Genomic DNA, 19,357 nt, shown 5'->3' on the forward strand with positions numbered 1-19,357 from the left:
TTTTTTATGTACCCCAAAACACTGATGCCTGCCAAAAATATTTTGAAAATTTTTGGAAGAATCTAATCATCTTCACATGGCTGGTTTGCTAATCCTGGTAAACTAGTTGTGCAATCCTGTGTGAGCAAATGAACTGGTTTTCATGCATGTAGGACTCTGCCCAAACTTTGGGTGCTGATCTGGAGCGTGTCAGCCCATCAAGGTCCAGGCTGTGTTATCTGAACGGTGGTCCCTTGTGACCTCACTGTGGACTCTATTTCTGGGACTTGCTTTACATTCCTGTGTCTTCAAATATATATTTGTTCACCTTCAAATCACAAATAATAAACCTAGAAACTCTTCAGTGTGAGATATATAGGTATATTCTGAGGTTTATTGATCAACAGGGCCTCTTTACCTACAGCCATCCTGATAGGAATATGGAATATATTTAGCCAATGATACAGAATTAATAACTGTATATTTCATCAACTGCTCCTTTTGCAGATCTCAAAGATCTGAAAGGGTTTAACAGAAGAGATTAACACTGATTTTTTTTACATATGGGGAAATGGAGGCAGAGAGACTTTAAGCAAGGTGCCAGGAACAGAGCCCAAATTCTGCTCCAGGGATTAAACCCTGTGATTCCTGCTGGAATAGACATTCTCTGTGAAAAAACAAGACTCAAATCTTTATCTAAAAACACCCTCCATTTGGAGGGTAGAGTTTTTGTGGATAGAAATGATGACCAGATGATTTTGCCTTGTGTTTCCAAGCTGCCGCCACGCTGCCATAGCGAAGTACTTTGGCGACGTCACCCCACCTTGCAACAAGTGCTGTGACTTCTGCAAGAACCCAGGGGCAGTGAAAAGGCAGCTGGAGGCACTGGAATGCTGCAGCAACAGCTGGAGCAAAACCTGCATCGGGCCCACGGGATCCTCCTGGGATAGATACGACCCAGAGCTGTACGAGGGCGGCAGGAGAGGCTGCAGAGGCTTCAGCAGGTCTGTACCAGAGAGGTTACACTCACCTAAGGAGCCATCAGAGAAAAGAGCATCCACCAGCTGCATGCTCAGACACTCCTATTTTCAGCACATGTTTCTGTGTGGATGCTATTTTCCTGTAACTTTCTGGCAGCAGCAGCTGGAATTTCATTTTCCACACACTTTGGCAGCCTCGTTCACATTCATGTCCCAGAGAACCAAAAGCTGTTTTGACAAAGCTAAGAATTGCCCTGTACAATGTAACTGGCTCGAGAAACTAGCCTGAAATTTTTGAAAGCAGCAAGTGGGCTCAGCCTATTCATAGTTATAAGGATAAAAATGTTTAAAATGGAGACCAAGATGCTATGGTCCAGAGTTTATTCCTGATTTAACACAACTGTCTGTGGGCCAGTAGGCCAGGGGCCACTGACAGGACTCAGTCACCACAGAGGATGTTATGAAGTGCCAGTGTCAGATTCTTCTGCAGATTGCTGCATTTTCCTATCAGGCTGACAGCAAAAGGAAGATGTGCAGTGGGAAACATGATGAATTCTGTAAAATGCTTAGCAGTGTGGAGATGGCAACTTGTCTTTCCCCTTGTTCCCTGGCAGAGTTGCAGTGATTGTGCAGCTGTGTCAGGATGAAGCTTCTCTGCTGGCACTGCCCATGAAGCTGTGCCAGGATACACAGTGCTGTAGGCTGGCCTGGCCCTCTGCTTTACCTTAAAAAGCTTGAGATTGGCACCTTTGTTCTTTGGCCAAGTCCAGCTGAGTCAGAGGAAGCCAGGACTTGTGACCTAAGCCTGTGTTTGGTCTCAGGACCTGAGAAGCCACAGCCAGTGCTGTTGTACAGAACAGTGTTTTCCACTTGGTTTATTGACCCTTTCCATAATCTGATTGTAGTTTTGCCTTGGAAGTTGTAATAGCAGCTCTAAAGCTCAGATTTGTGGTACCTGTACATTTGGCAGCTGTGGATGGCAGTGAACTCCTGGGCTAGCTCTGGTGAGGATCAGCTGCTGCATTTCAGTGTATTTGAGATGAGGATTTCATTTACTGCAGCAGCCTGTGAACAAGTGAGGCTGAGGAGTGGATGTTGTGCCCTTTCTGCCATCTCTGCTCCTAGGGCAGGAGGGGCTGACAGATGGGGTACATGACATGAGGCAGTGAGTCCTGAACCCCCTGGGAGGATCTGGCAGAGCTTCTGAAATGCAGCCTTCCATTCTCAGGGCACTAGGTACATGCTCTTAGTTCATGCCACTGCCTACTTGTTCATGGGATTAACAAATACTGTGAATTTTGGAGGGCACTCACTGCTGTCCTGGTTGGAGAATGGCAGAGAAACTCAAAGTGAAGTCATGTTCAGAAAGGATATGGGATACCTCACTGGGGTGGCTTCCCAAACTTGTCCCCCAGTTAATGCTGCATCCACAGAAATGTTTGTTCCTCTTGCTTTCCTGCCTTATGCAGCTATGATGAGGAGGGCAGTGGGAATTGGGAGGAAGACAACGAGGAGCGTCGGAAACGGGAGTGGGACAACTTCTACAAGAAACAGATGAGTCTGCGCAAAGTGAGTGGGGGTCACTTTTTAAAGGATGCACAGAGGGTTTGTTGGGAGCTTGTCTGACAGCCACAAAGCCTTCCTGGCACTGGTGACACTAAATTATTTCATCTTGGTGTTGCTTGTTGTTTTTCACTTCTTGTACCTCTGCTTTTGCTGTGTTCTCTGTATTCTGGGCCAGTCCCATAATAGCAAGAAATGGAGATTATTCATGTGCTGGTTTCTCTGCAGTGCTAAGCAAGAGGAGCCTGTTGGTTTTAATGCCCATGGTAGTAGTAAAAACACATTTTACCATTCAGCTTCTCTTAAATATTCTTATAGCAGAGGTGAACTTTTGGATTTGATTCTCATTCTTTGTTTTCTTGGCCCTGTTTTGGCGCTTGTTCAATGCCTTTATAGCTTCAGCTTTAATTTTCCCTGGAGCAGGGATATAAAACATGTGTTTTGTGCTTCTAGATCTCCATGTGTGTAGTAGGAATGGAAATGTTTGACTGATCTTTGTTTTCTTCCAGGGCAAAGAACCAGAAAAGGAAGATTTTGTTCCTCCAAGTAAATATCTTCTTTGATTTATAATGGGTTTTCTTTGGGAGAAGAAAGTCTTGTATTTTGCAGCTGCATGCAATTTGTACAGCATCACCACTGGAGGTATCAGTCCCTAGGCACAGAGGTCAAGCTTTTGGCTGTGAAAACTTGGCTGGAGGAGATGGAGCACAGCTTAGCTTTGGTTGGGGTGAAGATAATGGAATGCATCTTTCTGAACAGCATTTCCAAATAAGCAAGAGAGAAGGAAAACTCTGATTAACCTAATTTTATAGTGTTGGCTATTTCTGAGTGGTTATGCAGTAATATATATTTCTGAGTAGTAATAATGATGATGATGGTGGTGGTGATGATGATATTAGGAAACTTCTGAAAACCTTTGATGTTTGTAACTGTGCTGCTTGGGCCCCTGTCTGGCACTGTTGCAAAAGAACACTTGATAGGTCAGGTTACTCTGTCCAGCCTGATTTTTTTGGTTGATGTTGTGGGAGTGGAAAAGATTTAAGTTTCTTAAGAGCCCTAAAGAAAGGTTTTCTGAGGTGGGAAGGTTTTGGAAGGCTGTTAGTCCTAAACTCCAAAGTAGATGTTCTCAGTCAGAGAAAACATTCTCACTTTGGTTTCTGCCTACTCCTTTGGAGTGTGTGTCTTCAGATAGAAAGAGTGACCACAGTGTTCCTTGGGGTGACAATGCAGGGAGGAGAAAGCCAGGCAGTCCTGGACCTGCATCTCCCCATGACAGCTGAGATATTCTCCATCAGTTCAGCCCTGCCATGGCTCCTTTCCCAAATTCCTCTCCTGTGGCAGGTGCAGACTGTCCCCTGAAGGATGCTGCCAGCAGGAGAATCTCCAAGCTCACTGTGAAGGTAAGTGATATTCCAAGAACAACAAGGCTTCTGCCTGGCCTGTCCTTTACTCCTTCAGGGGTGGAAGTCCAAGGGGCAAAGACGTCTGTAGAGCGTGTCTGAGTATCCCATGTTTCCTAGGGCCGGGAACACTGCTTGAAGATGCTGGAAGAGGCTTTGAGCAACAACCAAAAGACCCCAGCAGCAGAAGGAAAATGGTATGAGAAAAAAGGGGTGCATGCTGAGTCCCTTAACACAAGGCCTGCTCTTGCCTGAGCACAATTATCATTCTCAGGGAATGTTTTTTTAAGTTTTGTCCAAGGATGTAGCTTCACTTAACAGCATCTTACTGGCAGTGGTGTTGAAGATCAGAGCTGAGGATTCCTGTGGCTGATCGCTGCTATCAGCTCGATCCCAGCAGCGGCAGTTCCTCCCCATCCCACGAGATGGGGATAGTGTACTTCTGAAACGGAGCAGTGGGCAAGAACCTTGATTTAAAACCCTTTTCATCACCCTTTCCGTTCTCGACCAACTCACCACCACATCCCTTAGGACTCAACTGGAAGTTGTCACTTACTCTTGCACCCGAGGGAGTGGATTTTGTACTTTCTGGGAGATACTTTAGCATCAGTGTTCCCTTTGCAGATGCAGAAGTGTGTCTTGCCAGGAATCACCCCAGCCTGTGTTTCAGGTCAGACCCTGGTGCCTGTGCAGTGGAAATGGAATATGAAGCTTTCCGGACCAGCAAAATGGCAAATTCCTACAAGGCAGCTGTGCTAAAGAAGGTAGGGACAAACATCCCCATCTGCTGCTCCCTGGCACGAGGGAGCTCCAGGACAAACAGGGCACAGTTTGTGTGGGAAAGGTAAAGCTCTGTTTTGCCTTGGGTACCTTACAGATCTTTCTTCTTGATTTTGTTCCCAGGAGGGTCCAGAATCACCTTGGGTTCACATCTTTGTTGGCTTTACAGGCTCTGAAAACCCACACAGCAGTGCAAGCTCAGCCAGATATGTTCTAGCAATAGAGGGATTTGGGAATTCCTCAGGCTGCTGCTGACACTAGAGAAGCCTTGGTTTAGGTTATCTGCTTGCCATCATTCTCTCTGGAGATGTTTCTGTTCTTGAGGCAGGTGCCTCTCCAGGGCAGATATTTGGTTTTTTACAATGCTTTTAGTATGTACAAAGGCAGGAATACATGAAGATTTCTGGCCATTAGAGAATATTTCTGTTCTCTTTTCAGGTGGCAGAAATCAATAAAGCCTCCAAACAGGGGGAATTGTTCTCAGTCTTCAGGTCTGAAACAGGAGGTAACAGCAATTTGGAAACAAAATCTGTGTCTCTAGCAGAAGAGGACTTTGTCCCTGCATCCCAGGTTCCCTCGGTGAGTACCAGTTGGATAGACAGGAGGGAATGGTGTGTTTTGTCTGTCTGCCTTTTTATAAATTTATTTTGTGTCCTTTCTGTGGCTACAACTGCATATTTCTATTGTAATTGCTTTTTCCTGTCTGTCACGTTGTTCTTAGTGCATATAATCTGTGTGCAGGCCACAGCTTAAATAAATTCTTTCTCATCTTGCTCTATCCAAGGATGCTGCCTTGTTTTCTTATTGCTGGCCTAGCACTTCCACCCAATCCATTTCCCTCGTTTCTCTGTTGATGGGTGTGATGATCAGTCAGATTTACAGCCTCCCCTGGCTTACAGCTGCCCAGACTGGTGTATTGTATGCAGAAACGTAGCTGCTTTCATGGTGGGGTCTCACATCCAAAACTTCTTCTTGCTGTCTCCCCAGTTCAAACCAAAGCGTGTGGGAGCAGGATTTCCAAAGAAATCCAGCTTGTTCCAGACAGCTTCTGAACTGCTGAAGATCCAAGAGGAGAGTGATGCAAAGCCTGACAAAAATGACTGTCCAAGTGGGCAAGACAACAGCTGCTGCAGTCTGGACCTGGACACCAGAAGCCCTGTTCTCCAGAGGGAAGAAACTGCCACCAAAGCAGTGGGTGAGAGTGCAGGGGTAGAACTACACCCAGAAAAGAAGGAGCAGCAACCCAGTCCAGACACAAAAACTGCCCTTGGGGAGAGCCCTGCTAAGAAGTCCAAACGTAGCAAGAAGCAGCAAATGCTTGCAGAAGCAGCTAAAAAGGAATCACAGGATATTTCCAAATTCTTCTGCCTCTCCAAAGGTGGCTCTAAAGCCCAAAGCTGCAGCGTGGCAAAGGCAGATGGCTGTTCTGCAAGCACACTACCTCAGGTTTCTTCTCAAAGCGTGTGTCAAGAGAAACCAGCACCTCAGGAAAACAAAGATGGCTCTGGAGATCTGACTGGGCAGTTCCAGGCAGACAATAAAGAACTGAGAGAAACAGAAGTAACACTAATTGAGAGAGGGGAGAATTCTAATACCCAGCAGGCTGCTGAATCTGAATTGCTTGAGGAAGAAATGGATGTGAAGTACAGGTAAAATCTCTACTTCTCTGCTCCCTGTGTTGTCCAGAGTCCCACCAGCCTTGTCCTGGAAACCTGTATGAGATCTCTGGGGTGGGTGAGGGAGACTCTTGCTTTACCATGCAGTCTCATGGCCACTGACAGGTGAATGCAGAAATATTTTCACTGTGGAATGATTACAATTGGCCTTCTCTCCACTCCTCCCACCAGTGTTGCTGAAAATGTTGCAGAAACTGAGCTCTCTGTGGTTGGGGAAGGTGACAGTGGGAAGCAGCCAGGATCAGATGAGGTAAGACTTCAATGAATGCTGATTTCCTCTATTCTGCTCATCTTGTGCCAAATTTCTCTCTGAGAGTGACACTCCTGCTCTAAGAGTGTCATTTATCTGGGGAGGGCCCAGCTGCAGTTGCAGCAGAAAGGAGAACCCCAGCTGTGTTGCATTGTTGGTGTTTCCTCTGGGCTGTGCCAGCACCTTGGGCTGCAGTGGAGACCTCCCCCTCCACTGCTCTGTCCCTCCTCTGTGCAGCTCATGTGACTGTGCCCTTGCTGGAATGAGCATCTCCACCCCCTGAGATCTGTCCCATAATTAGGGAGCTCTTTCTCAAGGCAGGAGCACAACCACAGACCAGAGACACTTGGGACTATTGGGAAGTGACCCCTGCTCACAGCCTGCCTTGCCATTCAGTCCCTGCTTCTGCAGTTGGCAGCTGTCTCTGCAACACTGCAGTCTCCTTTCTCTTTCAGACTGAACAGGAGTGTGGCTCTCCTGATGCAGCTGATTCTTCCTGAGGGGTGTATTCTCAGCACACATCCTGAGAAATCTTTGCCAGTGGGTTTTCCTCTGTAGGACAGCATCTAGCTATTAGCTGCCCCAGTAGGAGCACAGGGTAGTTCTAAATGTGGTGTTCTTTAAAGGGTTTTTTTTCAAGATCCCTTTGTGTGCAAAATAGTGTCTGCATAGCAGGTTAAAAAGAGTTATAGAGATTCCTGCTTGGTATTCACTGGAGGGAGAGGCTGCAGGATGCTGCAAGGAGTTGTGTTCTTGGAAGGTGGTGGCTGCCTGGAAGGGCAGTGCTGCCACAGGAATTGGTAGGTTTGGTTTTCTTCTGTCCCCTCTCCAGGATGTGGAAAGTCCTGCAAAAAAGCGGCCCCGGACAGCAGCAAAATCTTCAATTCTGACCCAGCCAGAGGGCAAAAGTGTTGGTCCAACAAAGAAGAAGGTGACTTTTGACTCAAACTTAGCACAGTGTGATGAAGAAGGAAGCAGCAAGACCATACAGCCAGTGACCAAAGCCATGACCCTCAAAGAGACTGCAGACATCGTTGTCAAGTATTTGACCCCATTCTACAAGGGAGGAAAATTTGCTTCCAAGGTAGGGTATAGCTCAAGGCCCTCTTTAGCAGAAGGAGGATTCATCTCTCTAGGGATCTGGGGCTCTGAGAAGGGGGAGATGATCTGGATCCTGCCTTTAATTTGCAAATTATGTTTTGATATGTGTTGTTTCAGTGACTCCAGGTGTAGCAACTCCCCTCTCCCACAAAAGGGTTGGTGTGTGTTGGTTCCACACTTCCTTGTGGTTGTTCCTATTTCCACATTAAACCCTGGCACGTTTCTAACTCCCACCTGTGGGGTAGCAGAGCTGAGGTTCAGGCCTGGTGCAGTTTCCTTGCTGTGCCCTGTAAGGCAGGGTGTGTGCCTGGGCTTCTCCAGCACTGCAGCGCCAGCTCTGGCTGCTCAGTGTAGGAGTGGTTTGTGCTAAGGGCAAGACAAACATGGAAACAAACTGCTGAGCTAACTGGTGCCTGCTTTCTGCTCCTTGTCTTCCCCAATGCTGCAGGATCTCTTCAAGGGCTTTGCCAGGCACCTGTCTCACTTACTGACCCAGGAGCAGAGCCCTGCCCGCAGGACAGGTGTGTTGGGGGTTGTTTCAGTTCCAGATGGGTTCATGGCTTTAGAGGGGGCAGATATCTTCAGTATCCACTCACAAGGTGGTGTTTCTTCTCCTGCAGTGAAAGAGGAAGCACAGAGACTCATCAAGGAGTTTTTCAAAACAAGGCTCAGGTGTGAGAGTGAGACGGACTGGGAGGAGCTGCAGAGCTCAGAGAGCTGATCCCTGCTGCTTGTTGGCTCTTCCTTCCTGCAGCAGCACCTCCAGGGCATGTGGAAGAGCTCAGCCATGGAGGGTTTGTGAGACTGCAGAAAAGAGATTTATTTTTCTTTTCCCCGCTGCATTTTTGCTCACCTGTGTCCTTAGTGGCACACATTCCCAGGGAACCAGTTTTTGTGAACTCATGGTGAATTTCCCCAATAAGTGGGGTGCTGGAACCCTCAAGGACCAAGAGGTGTGAAGTTGTACCTGCTGTGTTTGACAGGGGCTGCTGCCCTGGATGTTCTGCACTGTCTCCAGTCTCTACTACCTGCAGCAGTCTGGGCAGGGCTCAGATTTTCCAGCTGGGACTGTGCTTTGGGATGGCCCTTGCTTTCTGAATGGCTCCTCCCCTGCTCCCCCTCTCTTATTTCAGTGTCACCAACAGAAGCCTTATGCTACAAGTTCTCATGCTTTGCTCAGGGCTGCCAGTGACAAACTCTGTGTTTGAGTTCCTGGATGGAATATTTTGTTTGAAGGGCAGGGGAGGAACATTTTGTAATTACCATGGAGGCAGTGTTTGCTTTCTAATGGAGGAGAAACTCGGATTCTTTTTCTTTTAATGTGAACGTCTCTAATTTTGTCCAGTTCTGTCTGCCCTTCAATTTAAGTAGTGATACTCTTTCAGTATTAACCTCTGCAACAATTCCAGCCTTTGCTTGTAATCCCTAAAGCCATATTTGCTCCCTGTTCCTCACCAAAAGTGTGCAGTACAGGGGGCAGTGCTGCTGTTACAGCTGGGTAAGGTTCTGCTGTGACTATCAAATTGACACTGTGGTACCTCTGCTGCTATGTTTATATGGAACCTGAACCTGATTCCCTGGCAAGATTCCAAGTCCTTCCTGTTGGATTTTTATTGGGTTCTGCCTCTATTCCACACCTACAGGGGCTGGTGGCCTCGGGCTCTGGTGCTGCCAGAGGAATATGCAGCCTCAGAGGCTGCCCAGGGGTTTGGATCACTGTACTCCACAGATGTATTTTTTTAAATGTTCTGAAGGGTATCTGCAGAACTGACAATAAAGCAATGTTACAACTGCTGTGGATTGGTCCTGGAAGCTTTTTCTCCCCACTCAGTCACACAGACTGGTCAGAGGTACATTAAGCAGCCCTCAAAGGGAAACACCTGCCAGGGAAGATGCTGTAGTTCCCACTGGCATCAGCTCAGCAGCAAAAGTCTAACAAAGTCTAACTGTGCATCAGAGCTTGCACTGGGCACCCTCATTTCTATCCCTCTTCCCTGCCAATGGTGACAGCATTTTCCTCAAGCTTTGCCCATTACATGCAGTTAAGTTTTCCCAGGTTATGTGTAAGATCTATCATACCTTCAAAACATCTGTGTGATTATTTTATTGCAATTTCCTAAAGGGCAGTTATTCCTCAGGTCATTAGGAGAGCTGTGGCAATAAAAATAAATATTTTTGTACAACCCAAAACATTTCAGTATAATACAAGTTCTGTTTGAAGATGCTTCCTCCGTGGGCATGGAGCCATCATTGAAGTCTGACAGCTGCATGGCCATGACTGACTTCTTTATAGTAGAGGGAAGCATATGCATATAATTATGTCAATGAGAAATTAATTAACATAAACTTCCTTACCATTGCAGCTCAATCTGTGCCCCAGCATATGTGTTAACTGTATGATTAACACTGATCTGCTTTTCAGTTAGGATACTTCCTACAAACTCCTGCCTCACAAATCCTGCTACAGGACCTCTGCATATCAATTCAGAGACAGATCTGGCTCCTGGAAACCAGCAGCAGCCCGTGCAGGCCTTGCCCTGCCTCAGCTGGGCACTGGGATACACAAATCCCTGGCAAGCACCAGGCTTTGCTCATGAGAATTGATTCCAACCAGGAAGGAGGAGCTGCACGGTGCAAAGCTTGAAGGCAAGTGCTTGCTTTGGGTCAGCTGCTCTTTGTTGGAACGGGCTGTGGTGTGGAGAGGCCCTTGGGGTTTGTTTAGCCACAGGGTTGTTTCAAGGAAGTGCTTGGGGACTGAATGACAGGTCACGAGGGTTATGGTCACTCCATCAACAAACACTGTGGTGGTGTTCTTAGAAAGCAGCTGGCTGAGGCCATGGGTGTGTTCTGGAAGAGTTGTCCCCCAAAGACAGGTCAGGGAGCACTGATCAAGTTCACAGAAAGGGAAATTGCTGTTTTCCTTGGCCATTCTCCTCCTTTTAGGCTCTAGGAGTGCAGCTCTGTTTTATCCAGGATGGCAACAATCGTGTGGTACAGTTCTTTGGCCTGTCAAAACAAACCAGCATCAATCACTCTTCACCCCTGAAAGAGCTGCTTTCCCCAATTAAACACCCCCATAAATCACTTCCCATAATTAAATATCAGCCACGTGCTGGGACTGCACTTTGGAGCCTGGAGCTGCTCCTCCTCCTCGGGGACAGGAGAGGAGCAGAAGCAGCGTCCCTCAGCAGAGGCTCACTGGGCAGGGAGGGCAGTTTGGGAGGTGCCAGGAGGAAGCTGCGGGTGCAGGCTGATCTCACCTGTGCCAGTTCCACCCACATGGCCCCGGGGCTGCCAGGGGAGCCGTAGCTGAGCTCCAGGCCAGGCAGGGCCCCGTTGGAGAGAGGCCTCAGGGTGCGCATCCTCTGCAGCTCCTTCAGGGGGATCACCCGGCTCACGGCCTGCCAGAGGAGCAGCCCCAAGTCAAACAGCTGATTCCCACCACGAGCCACCTCAAGAGCCTGTTGAAAGCTGGGACAAGGTCTGGGGCACAGGGGGGGTATGCAGGGCTGCCCAGCACAGCCCTGGAACTCCCAGAGGAATGGGACAAACAGGAATGTGATCTACATTTGGTTTTACATGTGCTTGTGAGCATGAACACTGGCCCTACAGAAGAGCCCATGGCATGCCTGTTCTACTCTGTCTTGCTTTGGGCAGTGCTCGTGGCAGAGTGGCTGTGATGCAGACAAGTCCAGCCTCTTCCTGCTCAAGTTCTTCTAAAGTCACAGTGAGGATCTGGCAGACAGACAGCAGGGGGAATTGTCTGACATACCTGGGTGGTGCCATCCACCACAATGATCTCCTCCTTATTCACACCAAAGAAACAGGGCACAGGGATAAGCTCATCGCTGGTTCTCTCCACGACAAAGATGGTGTAGCCAAAGAAAGGCAATTTCATCACGTGCTCTGCAAGTGAGGAAAACAAGTGTCCTGAGGGCAGCAGCTTTCAGCCAGCAATTCACTGCACCAGCCTGGGGTGGTCAAAGCTGCCAGTGTTCCCAAGATTGTCTACATTAAAAAGTAACATTGACAACTTCTGCCTCCCTCCCTGGCTTCTGAGACTCAATTCTCAGCAGCCTGAGTGGATGTCCTGTCCTTTTTTGACATGAAAACAGACATGCAGCCAAAATACCAATTAAAACACAGTTTGTACAGAGCTCTGAAAATCCACTGCAGACTCCTTCCTACAAGAGATGGAACTTCTACCATGAGCACCATGCTTGGGAACAAGGTCTAATCCATAGTGAGGAACTGTCAGGGAATTCCATTCTCATGGCCCATTCCAGGCTCCAAGAATCAACAACCTCATGAATTGCCCCAAAAGTGCATTCAGAGCAGCTTCCAGAAACTGAAGCAGCACAGAAACTGAGACAGATCTGGATGTCTCCTCACCTATGAACTGGATTTTTGCATCTGGTGGCTGGAGGGGCTGCCTTGTTCTCAGCAGTGTGGCCACGTGGTTGTGCAGGTTCTTGGGGCTGATGGAGGCCTGCAGGGTCTTTGGAATGTATTCCTTCAGCTCTTCCCTGTGCCAAAACCAGATTCAAATTCACCCCCTGCCCAAAAATCCAACATCAGCCAGGGGATTAAGAGGAAGGAGGGGATGGGACAACAATTTTCCACTGTATATGTGAGAACAAGGGTGAAGGGGAGAGGAAGAGCACAGCAGGTGATGCCTACATTGGGTAAGGTGGAAGAAACCCACAGAGACAGTGAGACCACCCTTGTCCCCAGAGGATTCAGCTGTGCACCACTGACCAGTGCATGGAAAGAAATCCCTCCTTTCTGGAGACAGCAAGAGCCCCTCAGTGACCACCAGGATTATGCCATTTTCTTGCTGCTGGCGCTTTAAGGGGATCTGAAGGAGGCATTACTTCAACTCCAAGTCAAAGTGCATAAGGAAAGGAAGGAGTGGCAAAGTACAGCTTGGAACTGCAAGACTGAAAGTCTCCAGAATCCAGGGACAATTTTGTTCCCATTGAACATCTCTCTACAGATTTCAGGTGTCCAGGGTTGAAACCTCTGACACTTGTGAGAGAGAACAAAGGAGGATTCACCCAAACCATGAGCTCGTGCTCTTCCTTCTTGGTGTTACAAATCCATGGCAATCAAATGAAATGACCATGGCACCCTCATGACCCTCTCTGTTCTCCAGAACTGGACATTTCTTAATTATTCAGAGAGGACTTCCAGGTATCTGCCCCTAACCCCTGTGGTGTCTAGGCCATCACAGAGAGATCCCCTCTACCACAGACATACCTGGAGGGAGCAGAGTTCTGCTGCTCCACTTTGGCCCAGTGCTGGAGCACTGCCAAAAGTCCCACCTGCATTTCCATTTCTTTGCTCTGGCCCAGCAGGATCCTCCCATTCAGGTAATCCCACAGCACCTGAGGGACAGCACAGCAAAGAGGCCTTTGTTAGACCTGCCAGAGGGTACAGGCAGGCCTGGGCAGTGCCAGGCTGCACAGCCCCATGTCCTGCACTGCTGATAATGCCAAACAAAGGCTCTGAGAGCACAGGAGGAGCCTTGGGAGCTGCCGTGTGTGGAGCAGCACTGCTCCAGGCTAAGGCCACAGGCACAGAGCCTTCCTGGCATCCATAGCCTCAGTGTTTAATCACTCCCAGAAACAGCACCCAAAGCCTATCAGCCAAAGCTTCTTCAGCTCCCTTGGGACATTCCTGTTGGCCAGGACACTACATCTGTCCCTACTAGGGGGTGTCCTGCTCTTCCTTACCTGTCCATAGTGGACATCTGTGTAAATTTGGTTGTCAAAGTGCAGAGGTGTCCTCCAGATGAGCCTGCGTAAGGTCACAGTGACCAGCTTGTCCTCCAGCAGGTAATCATGGAGATACTCCTCCAGTTTGATTGGCCTCACTGTTTTACCTACATGACACAGAGAGGGGTCATCCATCCACCCCTCTTGGTGGAGAGGCTGCCACAGGAGCCTTCCTGCAAACCTCAGCTCCACCCTGCCCTGAGGCTCCGACCATCAGCCATGCCAAAGAGACAAGGAGCCACACACCTCCTTCAGGAACAGGCAACACAGCCCTGAGAAGAAGCAATCCTTAACCCTAATACAGAGGGAAACTGCTTAAGAGGACCCTCCAAGGAGCCAACAAGGGTGGAGGAACTCTTCCAAGCAGGAGCTCCCTGTTGCAGAGCCTGCTGGAAGAGACCACTCCAATACTTGCCGAGATTTTTGTCGTTATTCCTGACAGCAAAGAGAACAAAGTCCTGTATCTCTTGCTGTTCACCTATTCCCATCTGCTCACAGATCTCCTGCAAGAGCTCCTTGGCCACCTGAAGCAAGGAAAGAAGGAAGTTAATGCCATGACCAGGCAAGCCCAAGAGCAGGTAGACATTATTCCTTGTCAGATAAGGGATTTCCCTGATGTGGCTCAGAGTCCAGATTGAATGAAGGACTGAATGAAGGACTGAATGAAGGACTGAATGAAGGACTGAATGAAGGACTGAATGAAGGACTGAATGAAGGACTGAATGAGAGAATTCACAGCTGGAAACTCACAGTGAATGTCCTGATCCTGGTGCAGTACTCCCTGCCTCCAGGCATCAGCACCTCCAGCCTGCGGGCACCACGTCCCTTCTGCAAAGGACAATGTTCAGGCATTGAAGACATTCAAGGCATTCAGGCATTCAAAACATGCAGGGTCCCATCAGCCCCACTCGTTCCTCCCTCTCCTTCCTCATCCCTGCCTTCCACTGCTTGTCTCTCAGGGAGGTTTTTCCTCAAGATGTGTGATTTTTGAGTTTTTCTTCCCAAAAGTCCCACGCCAGAGCAAACAGATGGATGGAGCCTGCTAGGTCAGGTTTCCAACTTTGTTTTATTCTTTCTTATCTCTCAGTTCTCTCTCTGCCTTGCCAAGCTTCCCCCTGCACAGCAGAGCATGAGCAGACTCCCCTGAGGTTGGGAGGTTCCAGACCTTTTCTGCCAATTTCTGACCCAACCACCTTCCACAATGTATTTTTATTTACAATTCTATACCAATTAATTCTCACCTATTCTAGACACGTAAGTTCTACCTCGATTTCATCCCACCAATCCTTTGTGCAACAGCAGAAGATGAAGGACAAGAAGAAGGAGAAGGAAGGGACAATGCCCAGATCCCTCCATCTTGGCTTCTCAACCACCTTTCTAAAAATCCCAAATTCTATATTTTCACCCTGTGACAAACTGAACTGCAATTCATTCACATTCTTGGGGTCTGTAGTTCTTCTGGCAAGGTTGAAAGTTTTTCCCATGGACTGAGGTCAAAGGCAGTGCTTTCCTGGGGTCCCAGCCAGGGTTTCTGACCCCCCAGGGCAGCCCAAGGGTTCTCTACGTGCCCTGGACTCCAACACTTGTCTGCAGCACCTGCCTCTACCCTGCCCTCTCCATGGCTCTGCACTTCCCAAGCTCTTCCCTCCACATGCTCCATTTCCTCTCCTGAACTGCCCCTGCACCTCCAGCAAAGCCTCTTCTCTCTCCCTGTTCCCCTCCATACCAGCAGTGCCTCCAGCTCCACAGGGAAAGGGAGGTGCCGACGGCCCCCGTACAGGAAGTTCTTGCGCAGGTTGCTCTGGCAGATCTTGGCTATGTCTGCAGGAAAAGGAAAAAGCTCCATGTGCTGAGCCAGAGAACTCAACATCGTGTCCTGTGTGGTGTTGGGCTGAATTGAACCCCTGGTCACTGCTAGGGGAGCAAAAACCTCCCACTCTGCAAGGACACATCCAAACCATGGCAGTGTCCAGGACAGAGGAATGACAGGATGGGGGGATTAGAACTGGAATATTTGCTTTACAGGACACAAACGTCTTACCGTGGTGGGTGCTGGATGGATCACTGCTGGCCAGCTGCAGGAACTTGGTGGCATAGGGCATCAGGGTTTTGGAAGGCAGGAAGTACCCAGTGAGCAGGTTCAGGAGCAACCAGCCCCGCAGCTCGCTCTCCCTGCGGGTCAGAAAGGACTGTGGGCACCTTGGGACAAGACTGTCCCTGCTCTGAGCAGCTCCAAGTGAGCTTGTGCCCTTCTGAACACCTCTGACAGAAAAGGAGATCAGCCCTTGGTCAGAGGTTTCCTGTGCTGAGCAAGGGATTGATTCAGTTGTTCTGACAGCAAGCAAGGAAAGGGAACAATCAAAGCCACTCTGGTGCCACTGCTGCCACCTCACAGGGCAGCGTGGGGCCAAGCCAGTCCTTGACTGGTGTTTGTCACTAATTCCCCAAGGCTGGAGAAGGAATCATGGCTCTGAGCAGCACCACCACCAGGAGCCACCAGGAATGTTTACTGGTGCCCACATAGATCAGCAGCCAAAAATATAAAGAAAAATATCCACTGAAGTGAAAATGCCAGACCCAGGGACTGGCAAAATGTCCTGAGTGCTCAGCAGGAGCTTCAGCCCTGGAGCAGCTGGGGACAACCCAGCATGAGGGGACACCCTCTGCCCTGGCCCTGGTGTCCCTGCAGCAGATGGTTCCTCTCCAGCTCTGCACACACAGGAGCTGGCAGTGCTGGTACTCACTGCTGAGGGTTGTAGGTGACCTGTTTGATGACCTGGCAGTAGATCTCATCGTGCAAATTCTCCTTCTCCTTGCACAGCTGCATCCAGAGAGGAGAAAACAGCATCAGAGAGGGGATGAGAACATTGCAGACATTCCCAGGTCATCTGTGTGCTCTTCCTCTCCCAGCTTCAGAGCTCTGCCAGCTTGGCTTAAAGTTTGGGCTTTGCAGCCTCTGGTCTCCAGTGCTATTTAGGCTCAAAGGAGAGAGGAGAGGCAGGTTGTGCTCTCATCCAGACAGTGATATCCAGGGAAACCATTCACATGCAACCCCTCCCCACAGTTTGTTTCAGCTCCCTTCCTCACGTAGGAGGCGCCACTATGGCTCTCCCTGCTTTTTTCCTTCCCAGCCAGGTCTTGGCCCTCCATTCCCGTTGGTGCTTCTGCACTTTTCCCAGGGGAATCTCACAAACCTGAAGGATTTCATAGATGCACTGGACTGAGGTCTGGTGCCTGTGTTTTGGCTGATCTCCCATGAACCTCATCAGCGCTGCAAGGCAAGGCCTGACCTTTAGTCTGAGCAGGGGTGGCTCTGCCGTGGGGCTGGCAGGGCACAAGGAAACGTCCTGAAAACTTCTCTGCAGTTACAAGGCTTGCACTGGGCATGTGGAGTCAGCCCTAAGCCCAGAGTGTTCTGGGATGATTTCCACTTTTGCTGGAAGCTTTCAGCAAGCACACCGGGGCTTATAAAGAGCAGAGATGCCCTAGAAGGGCCCCTCCTCACCCAGTTTCCACTCCCACTGAGCCCCACAATGTCTGTGTGCACCCACCCTGACCACCCCACTCCCCCCTCTGCAGTGCCGTGTCCCTTAAGGGAGGTCCTTACTCTGGAAGTTCTTTGTGGCCACCTCGTTCAGCTCACTGTCAGAGAACTGGAGCAAAGATGCCTGGATTGGGACCTGCAGGGCCAGAAGACAGGGATGAACCAGGGCTGTGGATCACACAGAGCTGGGCTCTGCAGGCTGCACCAGAGACTGGAGCTCCCAGGATCCCACAGGCAGCACTGAAGAGTAGGGAACACCTCCACCTATCCAGAGACTGCAGCCAAGGATGTGTCCTTTGGTCATTTGGGGACAAAGGCAGTGCTGGAGCTGGCAGTATGGCTGTGGCCAGGGGAGAGGCTGAGCTCACCTTGGTGTGCCGCACCAGGCCAGCAATGCTCTTCTTCTCAGCAGGCGTCCCCTTCAGGTCCCACCTGGACAGAGGAGAGGGGACATGAGTCCAAGAAATACCCCCAAAACGGCCTGGTGTGGGTCAGGATGCTCAGGTCCAGTTTGGGAGGGAGCACAGCCTACTCACATGGACTGAGCCTCTCGGAAGTAGGCGGTGGCAAAGTCAGTCATGGTGTAATGGTCACCCGTGGGGACTAACAGGGTGCTGGTGGCTTCTGGTGTCAGGCTGAGGACAGAACTCTGCAGGAACACCACCAAACCTGCCCTAAAACATCAGCTGAGGAACTGCAGTGTGTATTGTCAGCTGCCAGGCCTCCTCTGTGTGTGGTGCCTCCCCTCCAACACTGATGGATTTGGGTATCTCCGCTGCAAAGACTAAGCCCTCACCATCCTCCCTCTGCCCTCAGACACTCCCAGAGCCACGCCCCACCCTGGCAGCTCCCACAGCACCCAGCCATGTCCCATGGGTGTTCCTCTGCTCACCTCCCTGCTGGTGTTCCTGCTCTCTGGGGCAGCTTTAGCACCCTTGTGCTGCTCCCCCCGCCTGTCCATGCTGCTGCTGAGGTAGTCAGGGGCAGGGGCCAGCTGCACCAGGCTGGTGGGGAAGAGACCACAGCGTCCACCAGCAGAGCCAAACTGCCACCCTGCAAAAGCAACAGAGAGAGAGTCAGGAGCCAGGGCAGCTACCAAGAGAAACAGGCACTGAAGCTCTCTGCTGAGAGGAGGCAACTGGGACAAACTGAGAGAGCATCAGACTCACCAGGTTTTCCTGCTTGCTAAGGAAATGTGCATATATATATATAACAGATATTCCTATAACTGAGGCAACTGGGACAAGGCCTGTCTGGCAGAGCTGGAGGCTGACAATGCCAGCCTGCCCTGTACTCCTCTGGTTCTGGGCACCACGGATCCAGCAGGCCCTTGGTGCTGGCCCTGCCAATGCCACACAGCCCTCACCTGGCTCCACGCCCTGCATGGGCAGCAGCTCGATGATGTCGCCCCTCTTGAAGCTGAGCAGGCTCTTGTCATCCACGACGTAGCTGCGCAGAGCCACCACGTAGTTGGTGTCCTGGGGAAGAGGCCAGGTCACATCTCACCTCAAGGATGTGAAGGGCTCGGATCATGTCACCCTCAGATTCCTCTGGGAAACCTCCCTTCCTACTGCCCTGCAGCTGCTGCCTCACCTGCCTCAGCTCCTGCATGAAGAGCTCCACCATGTCCTTGATGCACGGAGCCTTTGGAGAGTGCAGGATGAGCTGCTCTGTCTTCAGGGAGAACTCCAGGGAATTGCTGCCCTTCATCTCCACTGACAGCACATCTGCAAAGCTGGGAACACAAGCCAGCACGCTCAGGCTCCTTCTGCCAGAGTCTGGGATGCAGAAAGTGGGGATGGGAGCCCATTCCAAGGACTGGGAGTGGAGAATGCCTCAACATTCTCCATGCTGGCCTTCCAGCAGCTGCTCATGGCTTTCACCCAGAGGAGCTCCCTGTGATGACACACACTGAGCTGATTCACCCCCTGTGCTCACGTGGTGTAAGCAAAGCTCAAGGTAGGAAGGAAAAGGAGAAGCCAGACTCATTAAAAGTAGGGTCAGAGAGTCACAGCTGGCCTAGGATAATCCTTGGAACAACCTGGAATTTTCAGCTCTCCTATTCAGTTTGTCTCCAGCATCCTGCCAGACACAAACTCCTGCAGCAGCCAGGGCCCTTTTGCTCACCAGTAGCTTCGCAGGATCTTGAGGTGCTCAGGGTGGTATCCAGCTGCTTTCTCCACCTTCAGCAGCCTCATGCCCCGGTGAGAAACACCCAGGATCTGCACATCACTTCCCTTTTCACCCTGTGAGGTGAAAAGCACAGAGAATTGAAGGCTCCATTCCATGGCATCAGGGAAAGGAGAT

General features: G+C 50.0%; 2 protein-coding genes across 8 annotated transcripts in view; one reads left to right on the forward strand and one right to left on the reverse strand.

Annotated features, from left to right (window-relative positions):
* RECQL5 (RecQ like helicase 5) overlaps positions 1–9,523 on the forward strand; it is a 38,262-nt gene extending 28,739 nt beyond the window's left edge. For 2 of the 3 annotated variants that reach the window (XM_063409302.1, XM_063409299.1), the window contains exons 9-20: positions 756–983; positions 2,429–2,528; positions 3,032–3,068; positions 3,864–3,922; positions 4,043–4,119; positions 4,593–4,686; positions 5,141–5,281; positions 5,690–6,351; positions 6,550–6,628; positions 7,461–7,712; positions 8,178–8,250; positions 8,329–9,523. In XM_063409302.1, coding sequence (XP_063265372.1) covers positions 756–983; positions 2,429–2,528; positions 3,032–3,068; positions 3,864–3,922; positions 4,043–4,119; positions 4,593–4,686; positions 5,141–5,281; positions 5,690–6,351; positions 6,550–6,628; positions 7,461–7,712; positions 8,178–8,250; positions 8,329–8,450 — 1,924 coding nt within the window. In that variant the 3' untranslated portion in view covers positions 8,451–9,523. The remainder of the gene's footprint in view (positions 1–755; positions 984–2,428; positions 2,529–3,031; positions 3,069–3,863; positions 3,923–4,042; positions 4,120–4,592; positions 4,687–5,140; positions 5,282–5,689; positions 6,352–6,549; positions 6,629–7,460; positions 7,713–8,177; positions 8,251–8,328) is intronic. The other variant, XM_063409300.1, reaches the window with a different exon arrangement.
* A 156-nt stretch (positions 9,524–9,679) lies between these two features.
* The window catches only part of MYO15B (myosin XVB), a 31,449-nt gene continuing 21,771 nt past the window's right edge, over positions 9,680–19,357 (reverse strand). For all 5 annotated transcript variants that reach the window (XM_063409294.1, XM_063409296.1, XM_063409295.1 and 2 more), the window contains 19 exons: positions 19,178–19,296; positions 18,644–18,785; positions 18,417–18,528; positions 17,943–18,103; positions 17,587–17,699; positions 17,419–17,482; positions 17,114–17,186; positions 16,701–16,777; positions 16,251–16,327; positions 15,548–15,678; positions 15,233–15,327; positions 14,257–14,334; positions 13,922–14,030; positions 13,465–13,613; positions 12,989–13,116; positions 12,122–12,255; positions 11,502–11,635; positions 10,990–11,130; positions 9,680–10,735 (listed from right to left, as the gene is read on the reverse strand). In XM_063409294.1, coding sequence (XP_063265364.1) covers positions 10,676–10,735; positions 10,990–11,130; positions 11,502–11,635; positions 12,122–12,255; positions 12,989–13,116; positions 13,465–13,613; positions 13,922–14,030; positions 14,257–14,334; positions 15,233–15,327; positions 15,548–15,678; positions 16,251–16,327; positions 16,701–16,777; positions 17,114–17,186; positions 17,419–17,482; positions 17,587–17,699; positions 17,943–18,103; positions 18,417–18,528; positions 18,644–18,785; positions 19,178–19,296 — 2,097 coding nt within the window. In that variant the 3' untranslated portion in view covers positions 9,680–10,675. The remainder of the gene's footprint in view (positions 10,736–10,989; positions 11,131–11,501; positions 11,636–12,121; positions 12,256–12,988; positions 13,117–13,464; positions 13,614–13,921; positions 14,031–14,256; positions 14,335–15,232; positions 15,328–15,547; positions 15,679–16,250; positions 16,328–16,700; positions 16,778–17,113; positions 17,187–17,418; positions 17,483–17,586; positions 17,700–17,942; positions 18,104–18,416; positions 18,529–18,643; positions 18,786–19,177; positions 19,297–19,357) is intronic.

Source organism: Prinia subflava, chromosome 12 (assembly GCF_021018805.1).
Source record: "Prinia subflava isolate CZ2003 ecotype Zambia chromosome 12, Cam_Psub_1.2, whole genome shotgun sequence".
NCBI lineage: Eukaryota > Metazoa > Chordata > Aves > Passeriformes > Cisticolidae > Prinia > Prinia subflava.